The sequence below is a fragment of the Phanerochaete carnosa genome (assembly GCF_000300595.1).
Source record: "Phanerochaete carnosa HHB-10118-sp unplaced genomic scaffold PHACAscaffold_2, whole genome shotgun sequence".
Taxonomy (NCBI): domain Eukaryota; kingdom Fungi; phylum Basidiomycota; class Agaricomycetes; order Polyporales; family Phanerochaetaceae; genus Phanerochaete; species Phanerochaete carnosa.
The window spans coordinates 1,430,659-1,449,300 of record NW_006767629.1 but is presented as its reverse complement, the minus strand read 5'-3'; the positions used below and the strand labels follow the sequence as shown (position 1 = coordinate 1,449,300).

Below are 18,642 nucleotides of genomic sequence, written 5' to 3'. Positions count from 1 at the left end.
TTTGGGGACTTGAAACACAGAGTAGGCGGCTCCGTGCACATGTAGGCAGAAGGGTAGCCAAACGGGTGGCATTTGCAGTGGGCTTCATACATCAAGCGGGTATTGTATACGGCGGTACGCTATTCAGACAACTATTATCGGCTGTTGTGTGGCTAATAATCATTATCTGCGGGTAGACCTGACGCTTTCCAACATCTTTCTCCGAGCTTCTGATGCTGCACAAAGCTGGACTGACGATGAATCTATGCAAACCTGGGGCCAGGACGCCACAAGGGCCTGTGCAAGCCTGAGTGGCGAAAGTCGTAAAGCCGTCGCGCCTCGCGACGCCAACTATTCTGCAGGAAGACATCTACCTCGCAGATTTCGGCATGTTCTTCATCCAGATCGCAAACCGGCGAACTATGAGCCCACCACACAAGTAAAGTTCATCGCTCCCGAGCCGTTCTGCGGCAGTGACGCTAGCTTTGTTTCTGATATGTGGGGCTCTGGCCTGTGTAATTTTTGCAATCAGAGCCGGGGGGCCTCCATTCGACGGCTAGTTCGACGCTGTGGATCCAACCTTCTAAGAGATGGTCAGGATGCTTGGCCGACTCCCCGACTCTTGGTGGGGTACCTGGGAGGGGCGTAGTCTCTCGTTCAACGAAAATGGAAACGTACTACCGGCTGGTCGTGCAGAAGTCCCTGTCGAAAGAACCTCATTGCGACAGATGCTGTATGAGACTGAGGTGGAATACCCCGCAGATGGTCTCCAGTTCAGCATGGTGGAGAAGAGGGGTGTACCGCTTGACGAGGTAGAGATTGAACTTTTCGCGGACTTGCTGGGAAAGATGCTCAGGTACCGTCTGGAGGAGAGAGTGCCCATGAAGGAAGTAGTACAGCACCCCTGGTTCCAATACGGATAGTAAGCGATGCTAGTCTCGAAGGGAATTAAACGATATTTACTACACTTTTTAATCGCCCCCCCTTGCTATGCTGTGTCGCGCGGTCTCTGCCGCGTGAGAGATAAGCGGGTGCGAAGCGTGAGTTCGCTGATCCTCATTATCTGATAACGACCACTCAGTTCCCGCATATTTCGGTGCATCAGCGCGTTTGGAGAGCACCGTGTCCTTCGCGGTCCCGAAATGCACTCTAGTTCCCCATCGGACATCTCTTAGGCGACCTCGGCCGCCCACGGAATTAAGTCTAGAGGTCTGTCGCCGGTTGCTGCTATGTTAAAGCGTGTATAATTACGAACGGCTGACGTGTCTTGGACGTGATCATCGTGGTCCGCGAGAAGAGGTGAAGGAAATACCGGGAGCAGCGTGGAGTTCGTCGCGAGGTTTAGGCTCACGGCATCGGTGGCAACGGCAACTCAAGGCGCACTTGCCCGACCCTTCACCTAGGCGAGGATGCCTCTTATAATATCCAAGAATTGGGAGCACTTCGCTTATTGTGCTACAAATTGCGTTTGCGTTGCGCCAGAGGTTGTGTCAACAATTCGTACCAGTGCTATTCGCGGCAAAGCAGGAGATGGAGACTGAGTCAGCAAAATTAGTCAGAAATATGTGACGGTGGTCTGATGTGATGTGATGCGTGACATCGGAGAAAGGCACCGCTAATTTCACGCTCACTCAGCTTTGTGAGATTTGAAGAGATCTCCCCACCACCTCGGGACTCATAAAATCCAACTCTACGACGGCCACCATCCTTCAGGCGTGTCTACGCTTCCCAGACTCCGCTCTTTCACCACACGCACCATGTCGCCTGCAGCAATCTACACCGCTCCTGTCGCTACCACCGAGTCACAAAAGGTGCTCGCAGCGGTACCAGTCAAAGGCCCAGCACTCTGCATAGGGTCACCTGCCAGCGCAGCAGACGGCAGGTACCAGACGATCATCACCCAATTGGAGGAGACGAGAAATGTCGACAAGTACATGCTGGACAGACTACTCGACGGCGGTATGTACATCTTACCTCATCGCACTTTGCGTCGGCTAATGAGAATGTGTCCGCTACAGCCACCACGCTCTCCAAGTCGTCCTTCGCATCCGCACACGTCGTACTTTTACCTGCAGAGTACGAGGGCGTGTCTGGAAAGTTCTCGACCCTGCTGTCCCAGCTCCTCGCCGCGCTGGAGCCCCTCGGGACGCTGCACCTGCACACTGTCTCCGCCGCCACGCCCGCCTTCGCGTCCGAGCTGACGCTCGCCGGCTTCAGCATCCTCACCGCCGTCCCCTCCGACGGCGACCTCATCGCCCAGAAGCCCGCGCACGCCGTCGACGCCGTGCCGAGCGCAGTGCCGCTCCGCCGGAAGCTCGACCCTGCGCGCCAGGCGTCGAAGAAGGCGCTTTGGACGCTGAACACGGCACCCGCGACGCCGAGCATCGACGCCGAGTCCCTGCTCACCGACGCCGACCGCGCGCGGCCCGTGCCGACGTGCGAGCCCGCGCAGAGGGACGCGCCGCGGCGGAAGAAGGCGTGCAAGGGTTGCACGTGCGGCCTTGCCGAGCTCGAGGCGGAGGAGCTCGCGCAGAGCAAGGTCGTCCTCCTTGACGGTGCCGAGGCTGGCCAGGCCCTTGAGGTCTCCCAATCGGAGAAGGACAGGCTGATCGCGGCCGCGGCGGCCGCACCGAAGGCGACCAGCAGCTGTGGTAATTGCTACCTCGGCGACGCTTTCCGTTGCTCAAGTTGTCCTTACCGAGGTAAGCGGCTCATCATCTCACCCTAGGACATTGTGCTGATTTCCGTTACCGAAGGTCTTCCTGCTTTCAAGCCTGGAGAGAAGGTGGAGCTGGACTTTGACATGGATGATGACGTCTGATTCTTCTTCGTGTGTACTTCGTCAAAAGATCCTGGGATACTTAGATGACTGGCACGGTCTCGAGACTTTGGTGTGTTTATATATTGCTTCCTGCGCACTTGCCTACTTCCTGTATCCTGTACCCTATTAGATGTGTATAATATGATATCTGTCCTCCACGATAGTTGCTGAAAAGCGGTCCGTGTACGGTGATCCCTACGCTGGAGGTCCGTACGTATTCATGTACGTGTATTCTATGTTTGGTGCACGTAAATATGAAGGATGGTGTTCGAATTCGTCCCCGCTCTCTCCGCCGAGCGCGGGGAAGCTGTCCCAGTCAAAGCCGGAGTAATCCATGATGCGGTCCTCGAGGCCGTCCGACTTGTCTGGATGTGCGTGGCGCAGCTCGTCGATCCACCGCCGGCTGACCATCCACCGCGCGACGCCTTCGGGCGGGAGGTGCAGGCCGTCCTTGGGCGGCCCCGCCTCGCGCCCCTTGCGCGACGGGAGCCGGCGGGGCTTGTGGACGAGCATGCCGTCGTGCTCGAAGAGCTCGTCGGACACGTCGTCCGCGTCGAGGACGGCGTAAAAGTGGAGGAGGCGCGAGCTGCGCCAGGCGAGCCCGCGGACGCGGAGTGGGGGCGGGTCGGGGCCGCCGCCGGCGCTCTCGTCGCCTGACTCTTCGGACGACATGCACTCGACGGTGAGTGCCGGGCTGAACGTCTCGTGGGCGAAGGAATCGAAGTTCTTACGCCGCTCTGTGCGCCGTTTCAGCTTCTGTTTGCGGGGACGTAAAGGACTGTTGGCACATGGTGAGAAGTGCAGGGTGCACATACCGCCTTTTTTCGTTCCCGCCGCCGGGACTTCTGTGCCTTCGTTTCCTCCCTGACTCTCTGGTACATGGCGACCGTGTTGTCATCCTGAGCTCTCCAGCTTCCTCTCATAGTCTTGAAGGCCTGATCGAATACATTTTCCAGCTTGTGTGTATCGAATTCCTCCTCCACAATGTCCGGATACAGCGTCTGCCGTTGTGCTTTGATATCTGCAATTATGCGTGCCCGCATTCTAGCATTGTGCGGCGACTGCTTGACAGTTCGTTGCCATACAAATCGTACAGGCTCCCCGGGTCTCAACACAGCGCCCTCCATATGGGCGTCTGGAAGGGGGTCTTTGCGACGGGTGCCCATGCTGCGGTAAATGTGAGCCCGCATTGCAGCCTATGTGGTCGTGTGAGCAATAAATACACCAGAAGAGTACGCGGTGTACCGACATGAATGGTCAAACGGCGTGCGTCGTGTCCGTTTTTCCTCCGTTTAGGATACTGTTCAGTCTCCGAATCTGAGCTCTCACTGTCGCTATCCTGGTTTCCAGTCGGTGGAGGCGTGCGCCTTTTCCGTCGCGCGGACGACGCGGGAGGCTGTGCAGGAGTGAAAACCGGTGTCTGCATGGGAGACGGCAGCGCGGTCTGCTGGTCGAGCGACTGTTGGGCGATCCTCTGGGCGAGATGGGGGGACACAGCCGCCGGCGGCTGCATGGCTGGATGTGATGGTGACGGTTGTGACGGAGCAGTGGCATGCGACATAACCGGCGTACCCGGGGTCGGCAGAAACCGCGGCGAGTGACGAGAAGTGCTAGGCGGACTGAAGGGCATTGCCATCGGGCGAGAGGACGAGCCTTGGACGAACGCAGGCAGGGGAGGCGAAATGTATACAGTTTGACTCGCAGGCGTCAACGGCGACTGGAGCATGGAGTGTGGGTCTCCCGAAGGCGGGGGCATCTCTTCGACGCGAGCGGTAGACTCTAGCAGAGGAACAGCGGGCTGGTCTACGGCGACATGCCACTGAGGCGGAGGCTGCTGCTGGGACATGCTTGCGATGTAGGCCCTCATCATCGACATCTCTTGCCTCATCTCCATTAGCTGCTTCTCGAGGTCCGCCTGGCGCTGGGCGGTCCTGGCCTCTTGCTCCTGTTCCCAAGCGAGTCGACGGTGCAGCTCACGCTCTTGGCTCGGAGCCAAAACTTTCAGGATAATCTCCTGCATCATGTTAACTCCCTGCACATGAGCTGGCGACAGCACCTGTGCTATGGCTTGAGTAGGCAGTGGCTGTGATGGACTGTATCCCGCGTCAGACTCTCCGTGTAGGGCAGAAACGGGGCACACACCGAGAAGACGGGCCAGGCGCCACCATTGCGAGCTCGAGCTCGCTACTATACGAGCCATGGTTCCTTGGCTGTTGTGGGGGAGGCCGAGGCGAAGGTCGCGGGGATGCCTGGTACGAAGGCTGTTGCCCCGCATGATCCTGAGCCTGCGGCGGATGCGGAGGGAGAGGAGCAGTTTCTGTGCGCTGTTGTTGGGTTCTGCGTGCGCGTTCCTTTGCGATACGAGGGTTGAGTGCGTTTAGTAGCTCGCTCATCGCGAGTGGCCGAGGCTGGCAGCTCACCGGCAGAGGCTCGGTGCACAGGAGACACTAGACGCCTGCGGCAGTACCTGAGCTCGGACTCGCGTGGGAACCACGTGGCGAAAATAGTCGCCCGCAACGCGTCAGCGCGAGCTAGCGAGACGCGTACGCCCTCGCCCATTCGCAGTACACCCACGACGAACACATGATGGAGGAGCAGTTCGCAAGGATGATGATGGCCCAGGAGAGGCGAGGAGCAGGAGGTGAAGCATCCGTGCCCGACAAGTAAGCACGCTCGCCTCAGTACGGGTGCATGCTCAACGACCTCGTCTAGTGGTGAAGTTATACACATCTCGTCGCTCGCACTACTCAAGGTGACCACAGCTTACTGCTACAATGTCACTCTCTGGCTGACCCTGACTCCTGCCTAGATGTTGAAGCATGGGCGTGCGGGTGTGCCCATGGAAGTTATGGGTCTTATGCTCGGCGAGTTCGTGGACGAGTACACGATACAAGTAGTCGACGTCTTTGCCATGCCTCAATCGGGAACCACAGTCTCTGTTGAGTCCGTGGACCATGTCTTCCAGACCCGAATGATGGAAATGTTGAAGCAGACAGGGAGGTGCGTCTTGTCATTACCCTTGCTGTATACAGCTGTCCACTCACTAGTCGCCCAGACCAGAGATCGTTGTTGGTTGGTATCACTCTCACCCGGGTTTTGGGTGCTGGCTATCAAGCGTCGATATCAACACTCAGCAAGTAAGTCACACATCCCACACGCACCGCTGTAACAACTGACATATTTTTGGGTCATTAGTCATTCGAGTCCCTCGACCCCCGGTCAGTCGCCGTGGTCATTGACCCAATCCAGTCTGTGAAAGGAAAGGTTGTTATAGACGCTTTCCGTCTCATCCAGCCTCAGACGGTTGTCGCCGGGCAAGAACCACGCCAAACGACGTCGAATATCGGCCACATCAATAAACCTTCTATTCAAGCCCTCATTCATGGCCTCAACAGGCACTATTACTCCATTGCGGTAAACTACCGGAAGACGGAGCTTGAGCAGAGTATGCTCATGAACCTACACAAGCGGAATTGGACAGAAGGTCTGACGCTCAGGGACTTCAAGTCGCACAAGGAGGCGAACGAGAAGTCTATCAAGGTGGGTTCCATAACTGACGTGAGAAGCGCAGCACGGACTGATCCACTTCGTATTGCTCAGGCGATGCTCACGCTTTCCGAAGCATACAACAAGTCCGTCCAAGAGGAGTCGACGCTTACCGCGGAACAGCTCAAAACCAGGCACGTCGGAAAGCAAGATCCCAAGAGGCACCTGGAAGAGGCCGTCGAGGAGGCGATGGGGAACCAGGTGGTCCAGAACTTGGCTACCATGCTCTTAGCTGAGCTATAGACCTCCGTCGCACCACTTCCGGGCGGACTTCGTGCCGAGTCAATGTGTATGTAGCCAGCACGACAGGGGCGGGTTCTCCCCTGGACTTCTTCTCGGCAAACAGCTGCACATTCCAGAGCATTCTCAGCGCGTCCTGTGATGTGCTAGACGGGCGATGGCGGTCTGGACAGACGATGACGGTGCTAGAGACAACCTTTTGTATTCTATTTCACTCTCAGGCTTCATACTTTCAAGGAACACAGGCTCTAAGTTGGCCAGCAGTTTTCCCTGCGGCTGTCGCAAGTCTCACCCTTCAACAAACAATCTTCGACTTCTGATTGTCCCAGTGGAGAAGAAGACCAGGTGATCCTCTTACTCGAGCAAGGAGCTCTCGCGGCGCGCCGTGTCTGAGATGTATCAGACCCTGACGGTGTTAGCCTGCGCAGGCCACAGCTTTCTGAACCCTGAGATAACGAGATGGCAAGGGCATTACGAAGGCAAACCCTGGCAAAGACTGAATGACCCGGAGAATCGGTCCTGGTCGATAGCGCGAATTGGTCCTTCGCCTCGCGGAGCTAAATACAAAGCTTTCATTTGGACATCGAATGCAATGCAGGTACACTGCTCGGCGCATGGTCCATGTGCAAGCTGTCTATACGATCCGAGAGATAGGGAGGAAGTGTTTGGGCCGCCGTCCTATACACTTTGCGGGTGAAACACGACGTTTGTCGAGCTGTGTTGCAGCTAACGGAGGTAACGTGACGTACACGAGGCTGCTCTACTGGTCTTGAGCGCTCTTCAGAGACCGCCGTGACAGCAGCGGTATAATGCCCATGTTTTTTGCGCGGCGGATGGCCTTACCCATGCGACGCTGGCTCTTCCAGGTCAGCTGGCTCTCGGCACGGTTTTTGATTTTGCCCATGTCGGAGACGTAGGCGGACATGATGAGCGAGTTCATGGCCTCTTTGACCGGATCGATTTGGTACTGGTGGAAGATGTCGAGCCTCTTTGCGTCGGCGCGACGAGGGCCGAGCGCCATTGGTTTGCGAGGGACCGCGTCCGAGGGCATACGTGTCTTCATGTCAAAATCCTTCGGATAGATGAACTAGGGGCGCGTATTGAGTATAGCAACGAGGGAAGGTGGTTAGGGACTGACCGATGGGTGCATCGACTGTATGGTACTCGCGTGGATGGATGAGATAGCTGGATAATGGTCTGCATGACTGAAAGTAAGAAGGTCAAGCATAGTACGCACGAGGCGCCGCGTAAGTTTTTCCTAATCGCTCTTGCGCCCTGTCAAGCGTGTCATAGATCGCCTGCTTCGTAGGATCCGTTTCGCGGACAGCAGCGGTGGAAGAAAATAGCCGGGAGCTACCGACTCCAAGAGATGCAGCGGATGTTGAGGCCAAACGTGGAGCGTGGCGCACCGCGGCGCGGAAGGTGTTGGTTTGAGAGAGCATGAGGCTATGTTTGCCGTGGAGAAGAATAGAGGTCGGGCTTGAATCAAGGGAAACTCCAAGGTGTGAAGAGCTGGCACGCTAACTTGCCTCAGGTGACCAGCAGCTCGGAGGAGTCTGTATATACGCACGACTCAGCGATATTCAGTCCGTGAGAATACGGAAAAACGGACCTTGATGCTGCGTTTTTGCAAGCGACGAAGACGTCGTCTGCGGCTGGTGAGCGTGCAGTCGACAATATCTGTGGTATAGTAACTGCCAAGAACCAACCTCGAGCTCAATACCGGCCCAAAGGCGGATAGGCTAGCGATTAACAGACGCTTGTAGGATCCGAACACGTGGAAACGAGACCCCGAAGAACCGGCACCCCTACGTAGTGGATCGTCGCCCCAAATCCGAGCAGCGGGCTCTGCCGCTTGTCGCGACGAGGGTCGAACGAGCACAGAGATAAGAGCGCAGAGCTCAGCGTTGGCAGGCGGGTCACTGGCGTGTCTTAGGCAGTACGATGCAAGTTGCTTGGACCGCTTTTTGTCACGAGAACAGCAGACAGGTCAGCGGATGCAAGTAACAGGGGTCAGAGGAATCTCGATGGGAGAGGCGGACCCCGTTTGCAGGTGCTGAGAGCGGGACATCAGGGTTTGGCGGCAGTTTCGCAGGAATTCGGTCTCAAGACGGCTATATTCCGCAGAAATATTGCTACTTTCTGGGTGAAAACGAAGGGGTCTCTACTTCGAAGGGATTCTCGGCCACAGACTCGCTCGAGGTCACTCTCCATCCTCCCGCCCTCCTCGACCACCGCCTCGCCACTGCGCGTATCCGCCAACACTACCCATCAATCAATCCTCATGTTATTCTGAACTTGCTATCTCATCACAGTCCTTCCTCTACCTCCTCCTCCCGCGCAAGTCTATCTCAGCCTCGCCGTCCCCCGCAAGTCGTAGCCAAAGCCATCACGACGATTCTGGCAGTGCTACTGGGAGCTACATGACCGACTCGAGTCACCATCGTCGTCAACCGCCCAGCCCTCTCGTCTTCTCGCCAGAGACCGTCCTCCCAGCAATTCCTCTTCAGTCGCAGCCATCAACCAGCAGCGGCCATGCTTCCGGAGCTAACACTGTTTCGATGCCCTTCGTCAGGCGCCATGTCTACCGACGCCTGAAAGCCGCCAAACAAGAGTGCGACAAGGAACTTCAGCGTGTCACCAACTCTATCACCGCATTCTTCGAGGAGCGCCTACGAGACAACGATCACGAGCAAGACTTCGAGCGCGAGCAGCGCGAGAGTAACAGGGAGCGCGATCGCGAGTCTCGTGCGAGAGACGTCGAGCCGTTGCGGGAGCCCTTTATCCTACAGCCGGCTGCTCTTCATTCAGCGTTGCAGTTTGATGAAGTCAGCTCAGATGGTGGTTATGAAGCTGAACCTGAAGGAAGCACGAGCCGGGGCCGACAGCGTGCGTTTCCCACCTCAATTTACTATTTCATGATTATATGTGCTAATTTCATGCTCGTTCTCGAATGGGATGTTACTAGCTTCCATTTCGTCTGTGTACGGCCCTGCGTCACACAGTCCAGCTTCACTTCGCCGGCAACCAACCCTCCCTCGCGAGAACAAGTCCAGTACAAATCTGGTCTCTTCAGTAGGTTCCGCCAGCCCCGCAACAAGTGCAACTCCTCCACCAGAAGTTGCCGTGAGCCCCCGTAAACGCGACAACACCACTTCTTCTAGTGGGCAATGGGCCAGCCAAAGTCTCGCGTCTCGCCGATTATCCAGAACCATCCACATCCCCGTTGTGCCATCCCGCTCAGGTGCCAGTTCGAGGTCCACTTCGCGCTCGCGGTCACCACTACCTCGACCAGGTTTCGACGGTAATCGGCGATCTTCTCGCATACTCGTGGACGAACCCGGTGACCCTATCATGACCACACTCTACGACATCATCAGCGTTGCTACGGACGTTGTGGAGATGTCTATCAGTCAGCTCACTGCGGATCCCAAGATATGTGAACGGCTAGTGACGCGCGTCCAGAACATCGGCAAGGTGTGGGACGAACACCCGGACTGGCACGGTCGGAATTGGTACGTTCAAGTGCTCTTGGCCATCGCTAGTCTTAGCCGTGTGGTCGAGTGGTGGGAAGCTGAGAAGCAGTTCTGGAATTTCGATGACAACGATGATGAACAGGAAGAGCCTCTCCTTTTCGTCACAAAGCCTCCAGATGAAAACGTCGCTGCAGCTGCTGTGCCATCTACCCCATCTCTGAAACACGAAGTCTCCGAGAGCGGGAGCGCCCTTCGGGTCGGTTCCGAGGAAGAGTCCAGACTGCGCATGTCCCGAACGACCAGCGCCGGGCGACGTTCACGGGAAGACGCTACCAAGAACTTGATGCTGACTCCTTCCAAAGATCACAAGGACGCAGACCAGTCAGGTTCCAAGTTCGACAACAGCGAGTCTGCTCGTGTGCTTGCTACAGAGCGACTTCGGCTGCAAGCCGAGACTGCTCAGAACCAGAATATCGTTATCGAACTTACCCTAGATGGCGATCACTTGATCTGGATGAACTATGCCTGGCGCAACGTCATTGGGTGCGTCCCTGTTGTCCTAATGGCGTACTTCTACGTGCTGACCTACCCTTCCTCAATCAAGTGGAGAGCCGGAGGAGCTTGTTCAGACACGAATATCTAGGCTCCTCGCTGCGTCTGATTGGCATGTCTTCCGGGATGCGACGAGGCGACTCATGGAGGACGACTCCCATACTGTTGAAGTGCGCTTCAGGATCCGGCTTCTCGACCAAGACGCAAATCGCGACCCTTCTGCTGTTGCTCTCTATCGACAGATGGAGGGTAAGGGTATGCTCATGATCGACCGAGAGGATGGTCAGCCGACGCATACTATGTGGGTCGTCAAACCCATATCGCCTCCCGAATACCTTCAGACTCCTCCGTCTATCCTTCTGGAGCATGGAGAGATTGGCGAAGAGCCCAGGACGCCGGAGCCGCCTCCACAGGTAGGCTTTGGCGACCGCGTTCCCACAGAACCTGTCACACCTTTCCCCTTCGCACGGCCCATCAGCACTGCTCTCATCCTTTGTCGAATATGCGAGTGTAACATCCCGCAGTGGTATTTCGAGAAACACAACGAGACGTGCAGCGAGGTGCATCGCCTGGAAGCGGAGATCTACGAGTGTAACGAGAGTATTGGCGAGTTGCGGAACACCCTTCGAGAGCTGCAAACCGCCATGGATCGTTCTTCACCCATGACTATCCCGGAGTATCGCGGCATGCCCATTTTTTCCCCGTCGTCGAGCCCTGGTTCCAGCTCCCCTCTGGCCCTCCTTCGCGCCCCATTGAAGATGAGGCGCATCAGCGTCAAGAAGATGCAGCGCCAGATCTTGGAGCAGCTCGAGGATATCCTTCAGCTTGCGGCAGAGATAAAGGTGCCCGCTCTTCGCGAGGAGGAAGCGCAGGAGCCCATTGAACGCCAACGTCTTCTTTCCCCTGGCTCCGAGCGAAAGATTTCTCAAGTCCGCCGATGGAACAAGCCGACCATCGAGGATCAGGCTCTGACCCAGCTCATCGAGGATACCGAGCGTGTCATGCGCCAGAAGATCGACAATGCCGTGCGCATGCAGAACACTATCCGCTACGAGGAGAAGATTAGGCAGGAGTGGGAAGAGAAGGTCGAGCAGGCTCTTGCGGGCGCTCAGGAGGAAGAGTCGAGCGGGTCGTCTGAGGAGGAAGCTGACACGGAGGAGAACGAGACGGAGTTTGCGCAACATCATCGATTATCTTCACTTCCTGAGGCCGAGGACGACCACTCAAGCACCATCTCTGAGTACGCGTTCGGAATGCAGAACCAGTCTTCAGATCCGACACCTCATGCTTTTGCCTCGCCAAACCATTATGTTGGCGTCCCTTTCGAGCGATCAGACAGTGTGGCTAGCTCTATATCCTCTATCCCGATGCCCGTTCCTCAATATCAATGGCCATCTAGTAGTCATCACACACGGTCTTCTACGCCCTCGTCAATATCCTCTCCTCTTGCTCTAGCGCAGCCCATCATTGCTTCTACCTGTCCCGACGACAATCCTCCTCCGATGGATCTGAACGAAGGTCATGCTCTACCAGGTCTCAGTCAACCCATTCCTGTGCCCGCATCCACGTTCTTTTCGAGCCGTCCACGTCGATCTCCTCAGAGTTTGGAACCTAAGTTATTGATTACGCCCCCAATGTCTCCAATGGTCTCGTTCCAGGACCAGCAGGCGACTGCTCGTAGGATACATCGGCGACACTCCACCGCGCAGCCCTTGATCAGCCCGACGGCCTCCGTCTCCACCGTGCCCCTCTCGCCGCGAATACCATCCGTTACTCCTGCGTCCCGTTCGACCCCGACGTCAATTAAGGATTTCGAGATCATCAAGCCTATCAGCAAAGGCGCCTTCGGCTCCGTCTTTCTCGCAAAAAAGAAAGTTACAGGTGACTATTTTGCTATCAAGGTCCTCAAGAAGGCAGATATGATCGCGAAGAACCAGATCACGAATGTCAAGGCCGAGCGCATGATCCTCATGAAGCAGTCTGAGTCTCCATTCGTTGCGAAACTGTACTTTACCTTCCAAAGCAAGGAGAACCTTTATCTCGTCATGGAATACCTTAATGGTGGCGACTGTGCCGCACTAATCAAGTCTCTTGGAAATTTACCAGAAGAGTGGACTAGGAATTACATCGCCGAAGTCGTCTTGGGTTTGGAATCTCTTCATCAACGGGGTATCGTACATCGGTGAGCCTATTTTTGTCATCCCCGGGTCTGGAATTGCATATTCTGACTCGACGTCTTTAGTGATCTTAAGCCTGATAATCTCCTAATCGACCAACATGGACACCTCAAGCTGACGGACTTTGGACTGAGTCGGATAGGTCTCTTGGGCCGACAGACTCGTGACGGCCAGCTCTCATTTGAGCGGGGCCCACGTATTCGTACTCGGCACAACTCCCGTCCACCATCCATCGATTCGTACATGTCTTCGCCTTTGCTTGCGACAGACTTGCACGGTTCGTACTTCAGTCAGCGCGCCCAGTCGAATCCGCGCCCAGGATCTTCGCCTTATCTACCACTTACAGATGATGTTAGTGAGTCCAGCGGCTCGGAGTCGCTCTACAACATCTTCCCGCGGAGAAACGGAAACGGAAGCCGGCAGGCGAACGATAGCCCTCTGCAGTCGTTCGCGACAGAACTTACCACCGACTTGCGGTCACATCACACACTCACCCCTGGTGGAACTCCCCCCGGCGAACAGAAGGTCGTGGGAACACCGGATTACCTCGCGCCTGAGACCATCCTGGGGTTGCGCGGCGACGATGCTGCCGTCGACTGGGTAAGTTTTATACGGTTATAGACGCGGGTTATACAATTGACTGATCGATCTCGCAGTGGGCACTAGGGGTTATAACGTACGAGTTCTTGTATGGCATCCCTCCCTTCCATGACGAGACCCCGGAGAAGGTGTTCGAAAATATCCTTTCAGGGCACGTCGAGTGGCATGAAGACTACATCGATATTTCTGATGAGGCTAAGGACTTCTTACAGCGCCTCCTGACGTTGGATCCGAATCAGAGGCTGGGAGTGAATGGGGCAGAAGAAGTCAAGGCACATCCATTTTTCGCGGGGATTGACTGGGATGCCGTCACGACTACTGAGGCTGCCTTCATCCCTCAGGTCACTGATCCAGAGTCTACCGATTATTTTGACCCTCGCGGTGCGGTTCTGCAGCACTTCAACGAGGACGAACAGGCGCTGGCCACTGCTGCTTTTTCGGACAGCCCCCAGACAGGGTCAGAGGTGCTGCTCCCTGCGGCGCAGAGTGCCCCAGTGCCTATTGTCAACCGAGAGGCCACTTCGACGCCCAGCGACGACGACTTTGGCTCGTTCAGCTTCAAGAACTTGCCGGTTCTGAAGCAGGCGAACGATGATGTCATCCGCAAGCTGCGCACGGACCAGCTTCAACCCCTCACTCATACTCTCTCTGAGCCCTCGCCACTGCACACCCGGCGAAAGAGCGTGTCGAGCCGGATAAAGAAGCCGGCGAGCGTAGTCACCGCGGTCGAGAATCCGCCGAAGCCATCGACGACGAGCCCGCCATCCCCAGCCACCTCGACATCGTCAATTGCGTCTTCGCCGTCGAGAGGTCCGCCAACGCCAGGCAGTACCGGTAGTCATGCGCGCAAGCCAAGCGATATTGGAGCTGTGGAGCGATTCAAGCTGAACCACCTCGAGGGTGACATCCACCGACGGAACTCGATGCCGAGTCGACTCAGGACTGCATCCGTGTCGACCAGTGGAGACGGCTCGCAGTCGGATGCGTGGTCCGCACCAGCCTCGCAAGAGACAGGGAAATGGGAGATACATACCTCGCCATCATCGGTAGCGTCCGTAGACCTGAAGAGGATGCCGGATCCACAAGACAGAGCGGTGACATGCTTGCTGGCGGAGGATAACCCGATCACTGCCAAGATCATTGAGACGTTGCTCATTCGTCTTGGTTGTCGATGTGTTGTTGTTGCCGATGGTTCAGAAGCTATCAGCGTTGCAATGGGCGACATCAGTACGTCCTCGGTCGTCGTTACGGTTTCCTGGCACTGACTGGGCCTCGCAGAGTTCGATTGCATCCTGATGGACCTGCATATGCCGATCCGTACGTACCTCCTTCTCCCGCATTTACGTACATTGCCTCAACGATCTTTTACAGTCGACGGCGAGGGAGCTACGCGGTATATAAAAACTACCAACAACAAGAACGCAAGCACGCCTATCATTGCGGTCAGTGCATATGGGGGCTCCGAGCCGCCGACAGAGCAGAACAACTTGTTTGCGGCATACTTGCAGAAGCCTGTGCAAAAGGCGGACTTACTGGCGGTAATGCGCCAACTGGGTTTCAAGACGTCGACTGCCCCCAGTCGTGGACCTGTGACATCAAGGGTGACCACTGGACCTGTTACCGCGTCGCCCGCCCCGGTCACCGCTGCGCCCGTTTCTGTTGCCCCGAGTCCGGTTCAGCCCAGTGCCACGGTGGCATCACGATAGCATGCGATCCACGCACAACGTTACCCCGGCAACTCCGTGTTCCTGTTGTTGATCACTCATTTGGTTTGCATCACGTCCGGTCTTCTTTTTCACATTCATGGCCTTATTCGCTCACGTCTCGTCTGCACAAGTCATATACATCATCATCATGCATTATTCTGTTTACCATCGCATATTTCACATCTCCATCCATATTTGCTCTGCAATCCAAGTTGTTCGCATTCGTTGTAAAGCTAGAGGTATTCGCCTGTGCCATGCAATTTCCAGCTGGGAAAGCTGTTCTCCTATGAAACGAACCGTGCCTCCAGCTGCTGGATTGCCGCGGGCTGTGCTCCTCGACTCGTTCCGATTATCGCGGTGATCACGGAAACACGTAAAGCGCTCAGAGTGATGTATGTTACATCCGCGCTCATTTCGCTTTCTGTACTACCGCCCAACCTCGCACCTCCCCCGTGTTCCTTTTACAGCGCAAGCTCGAATACCTCTACACTGTAGCCATATTGGTTGACCTGCGCTGTAGCTTCCCTTGTATACTAACTTGTCGGATGGCAGGCTCTCCTTGGGGGAACAATCAATACCCGCCATATCCTGTTCAATATGCGCCGGCCGCAGCTGCACCATCGTTTGACCCGCGAAGAGTGCCCTATGCGCCTCCACCACCCGCCACGAGATTCTACAATGGTGCTGTAATGCCCCGCCAGCCAAGCGTCACGGATATGCGTGCGTTGCGAGGGATGGCGATGATGGCAATGCCGCAGCCCAGCATCCCGCCTGTCTTGCAGCCGGGCGCGGAACCGCGTTCGCCGCCGTACGCTGCCTTCAGGAGCAACTCTGGCGACCTATCGGGTGACTTATTCTTCGACGGCCCCCCGCGCATGCCTATCCCGCAAATGTACAACACTCCGCTGCCGCAGGCATCACCCCAAATACGGTACACTGCGTCTGCACCTCTGCCGCCCCTGCCCAAGAAGCCGAGTTTCGACGTCCCACCGCTGCCTCCTAAGCCAACGAAGACATCGCCACCCGGTGCGCTGCCGCTTTACTCACAAGCCCTCAACGGCTTAAGTACGTTCTCCGAGCCGAGCACGTCGTCGCCGCAGACGCCAAGGCTGGATAATGTTACTGAGAGTGTTGACCCCGCACTCCCGCCAGCGGAGGAAGACGACGTCGCGTTGCAGGCTGCGCTCGAGCAGTCAAAGGGATATGCGGAGGCGGCGAGAAGGCGTGAGGAAGAGGAGCTAGCGAAAGCCATGGCAGAGTCGTTGACGGTGTCGCCGCGTCGAGAGTCTGCACAAGTGTCACCCATTGCGTCCGGCTCGGGATCATCATATTATGAGAAAGGACCATCGTCAAGCGCATCTACATCATTTGGCTCTGGGTTCCCCTTCCCGGCACCGACGTCCACGATTTCTTTCGTGCAGACCCCAGAGCCCGCCTCACTGTCTGCGCCAGTCGTCTCTCCTCCGGTGCTCACGTCCAGCCCTACAAGCATGTCCCAACAAATTCTAGACGACGAGGCGCTTGCACGTCAACTCGCGGAGGAAGAGGAGCGGCTGGCGCGACAGAAACAGGACGAAGAGCGGGCGAAGGCGCTGGCCGACGCCCAAGCGGCAGAACAAGCGCGCAAAGTCGCGGCAGAGCTTGCGCTGCCTCCCCATCCGCCAGAGTACCAAGCAGCGGATCCTCCCTCTTTCCCGCCCTCGCCACTTACAGCCCCGGAGGACCTAGCACTACCCTCTCCCGAGTCGGGCGGCAGTGAAACGCCGTTCCCTCTGCGCTCCACCGTGTCAAGCCCGGACATCCACCGACACAGCGGCTCTACACACTCTGGTGCACCGCTCTGTGAAGATAACGTTCGGGCAGGACGGTCTCAATCCTTCGGCGCATATAGTGCCAGTTCCCCAGGGATCAAACTACCGCTACCACACTCACCTTTGAATCGTCCGAGATCTTCTGGTGCTTCTCCAAACCTACCATCCGTCCCCGAGACGGCCAACAGTGTTAACTCGCATTCAGGCGAGAATGCTTCGAGCACTGAACACACCAACAGTTTGCCCGCTTCCCCCGGCGACAACGATGTTGCCCCTCGGTCGACGAGTCAGTATGTTGACGCTGAGCTGCTACGTGGAGTCTGTGAGTTGGTTTCTTCTTGTCAGCTCAGCGTGGATCTGACCTTGTCGTGCAGCGATTGGGTTCAATCCGCCCTCTATCTCATCTGTCTTGACTCCAATGGATGGGCCGATACCAAACGTGATTGCCCTCCCATACGGACGTGCTCCGCCATTGCACATCAAGGCTCCCAACTGGCGTGACATGCTCAAGCTCATGGCTAGGCTGAGTAATACGAGACTGGAACCTACGGTGGAAGCGATGGCTGTTGTGAAGACCGCGATGCACTTGCGAGCTGTGGTCAATTTCGTGAAGGTCAGCCGGCGACGGACTTTTCGTAAATCTTGCGGCTAAAATTGTTCTTTGAAAAGGTGCACGCGTCTTCAAGCGATTGGCACGTTGTTCTGTATATGACGATTGACTATCCAATCCCGGACGGCCACCGGTACAAGTCGCGAAATCAGAACGACCCCGCGCTGTTACCGTATTCTTATACACTTTCGCCCACCCCGGCCTTCTTGCGCGAGAGTGCCGACAGCCCGCTGTCCAAGTGGTACTGTATCCCTGCAACACCACAGAACGCGTACCCAACGTTGCCAGTGTCCTTCCCAGACCTCGCGACGTACTTGATGAACGCTCTCGAGGACAGCCGGCGAGCCATGCACGACCGCTCCAGCGGGTGGAGCCGGCTGGCAAAAGCGATAGACACGATCTACCCGAGCCGTGCGGGCGCAGGCGACGAAGATACCGAAGAGAGAGCGCGCTTCACGGATCGTGTCCGTGGCTTCTTCGGGCGTGGGAGCAGGCAGAACCGTCCTGCGAACGATGACCGGTCTGACCTCGTCACGCCGTTCTATGCAGACGACTTTGGACGATAGCATGCGCCGCAAGAGCAGCGATGTCCACTGACATACATGGAAAGTTGTTAGACACGGGGTTGCGTCAGCGAAAATTGGACCTACGCGATGCCCTGCATTGGATAAGACTTTGGATCGTTAGGCCTTTAGGTCGTGTATCCCTTGTACGAACGGATTGACATGGCGTCATTCAGGGTTGCTACTCTCCGATACCGTTGCCACATGCAGCTGCGTTCACCTCAGTATACCACATACGTATCCTTGCTGTGTGTTTGGCTTTGCATCACTGTATCACGTCCTTGAATCTTGTTTCAACGAAGCGCAGCACGCAGCGTCGCATTGGCGGCGCAGTCAAGTTCTCGGCTCCTAGGTTTCTTTTGTGTGCCGTGACCTGTACAGCAGAGGGCATTTCTGCCGCCTGGACGCGTACGCCGGCATGTTTTGTGGCAACCAGATGTGGCACGAGGCCTTTCATTATACTCTTCTAGACCTCGATCGCGAGGAGATGCTGCGGTGCGGTACCGCAAAAGGACATGCCGAGGGCGCGACGCCCAGGGGCGGAGATAGCAGGCGCCAATC

The 18,642-nt window shown here is 56.5% G+C and overlaps 7 protein-coding genes across 7 annotated transcripts; 5 read left to right on the top strand and 2 right to left on the bottom strand.

Moving 5' to 3' along the window:
* Nucleotides 1–59: 59 nt before the first annotated feature.
* Nucleotides 60–922, top strand: PHACADRAFT_249412 (uncharacterized protein). Its single transcript, XM_007391667.1, has one exon. The coding sequence runs from the start codon at nt 579–581 to the stop codon at nt 900–902; it is 324 nt and encodes a 107-aa protein (XP_007391729.1). The 5' UTR covers nt 60–578; the 3' UTR covers nt 903–922.
* Nucleotides 923–1,701: 779 nt separating this feature from the next.
* Nucleotides 1,702–3,710, top strand: PHACADRAFT_249411 (uncharacterized protein). Its single transcript, XM_007391666.1, has 4 exons — nt 1,702–1,938; nt 1,998–2,681; nt 2,736–3,564; nt 3,620–3,710. Exons 1-3 carry the CDS (start codon nt 1,737–1,739, stop codon nt 2,798–2,800), a joined length of 951 nt encoding a protein of 316 aa, XP_007391728.1. The 5' UTR covers nt 1,702–1,736; the 3' UTR covers nt 2,801–3,564; nt 3,620–3,710.
* Nucleotides 3,711–4,134: 424 nt separating this feature from the next.
* PHACADRAFT_157429 (uncharacterized protein) lies at nt 4,135–4,968 on the bottom strand (the record flags this gene model as incomplete). The annotated part of the gene is made up of 3 exons (XM_007391665.1): nt 4,135–4,220; nt 4,373–4,893; nt 4,943–4,968. The coding sequence occupies 3 exons, from the start codon at nt 4,966–4,968 to the stop codon at nt 4,135–4,137; spliced, it is 633 nt and encodes a 210-aa protein (XP_007391727.1).
* Nucleotides 4,969–5,360: 392 nt separating this feature from the next.
* PHACADRAFT_249409 (uncharacterized protein) lies at nt 5,361–6,843 on the top strand. The gene is made up of 6 exons (XM_007391664.1): nt 5,361–5,463; nt 5,513–5,552; nt 5,610–5,800; nt 5,856–5,937; nt 5,996–6,340; nt 6,401–6,843. Exons 1-6 carry the CDS (start codon nt 5,384–5,386, stop codon nt 6,587–6,589), a joined length of 927 nt encoding a protein of 308 aa, XP_007391726.1. The 5' UTR covers nt 5,361–5,383; the 3' UTR covers nt 6,590–6,843.
* Nucleotides 6,844–7,094: 251 nt separating this feature from the next.
* PHACADRAFT_249407 (uncharacterized protein) lies at nt 7,095–7,788 on the bottom strand. The gene has a single exon (XM_007391663.1). It carries the CDS (start codon nt 7,647–7,649, stop codon nt 7,347–7,349), a length of 303 nt encoding a protein of 100 aa, XP_007391725.1. The 5' UTR covers nt 7,650–7,788; the 3' UTR covers nt 7,095–7,346.
* Nucleotides 7,789–9,019: 1,231 nt separating this feature from the next.
* On the top strand, nt 9,020–15,427 carry PHACADRAFT_136458 (uncharacterized protein). Its single transcript, XM_007391662.1, has 7 exons — nt 9,020–9,475; nt 9,555–10,605; nt 10,667–12,796; nt 12,857–13,391; nt 13,448–14,618; nt 14,670–14,708; nt 14,763–15,427. Exons 1-7 carry the CDS (start codon nt 9,148–9,150, stop codon nt 15,095–15,097), a joined length of 5,589 nt encoding a protein of 1,862 aa, XP_007391724.1. The 5' UTR covers nt 9,020–9,147; the 3' UTR covers nt 15,098–15,427.
* A 139-nt stretch (nt 15,428–15,566) lies between these two features.
* On the top strand, nt 15,567–18,375 carry PHACADRAFT_249404 (uncharacterized protein). The gene is made up of 3 exons (XM_007391661.1): nt 15,567–17,230; nt 17,283–17,521; nt 17,578–18,375. The coding sequence occupies exons 1-3, from the start codon at nt 15,847–15,849 to the stop codon at nt 18,082–18,084; spliced, it is 2,130 nt and encodes a 709-aa protein (XP_007391723.1). The 5' UTR covers nt 15,567–15,846; the 3' UTR covers nt 18,085–18,375.
* The last annotated feature ends 267 nt before the right edge of the window (nt 18,376–18,642 follow it).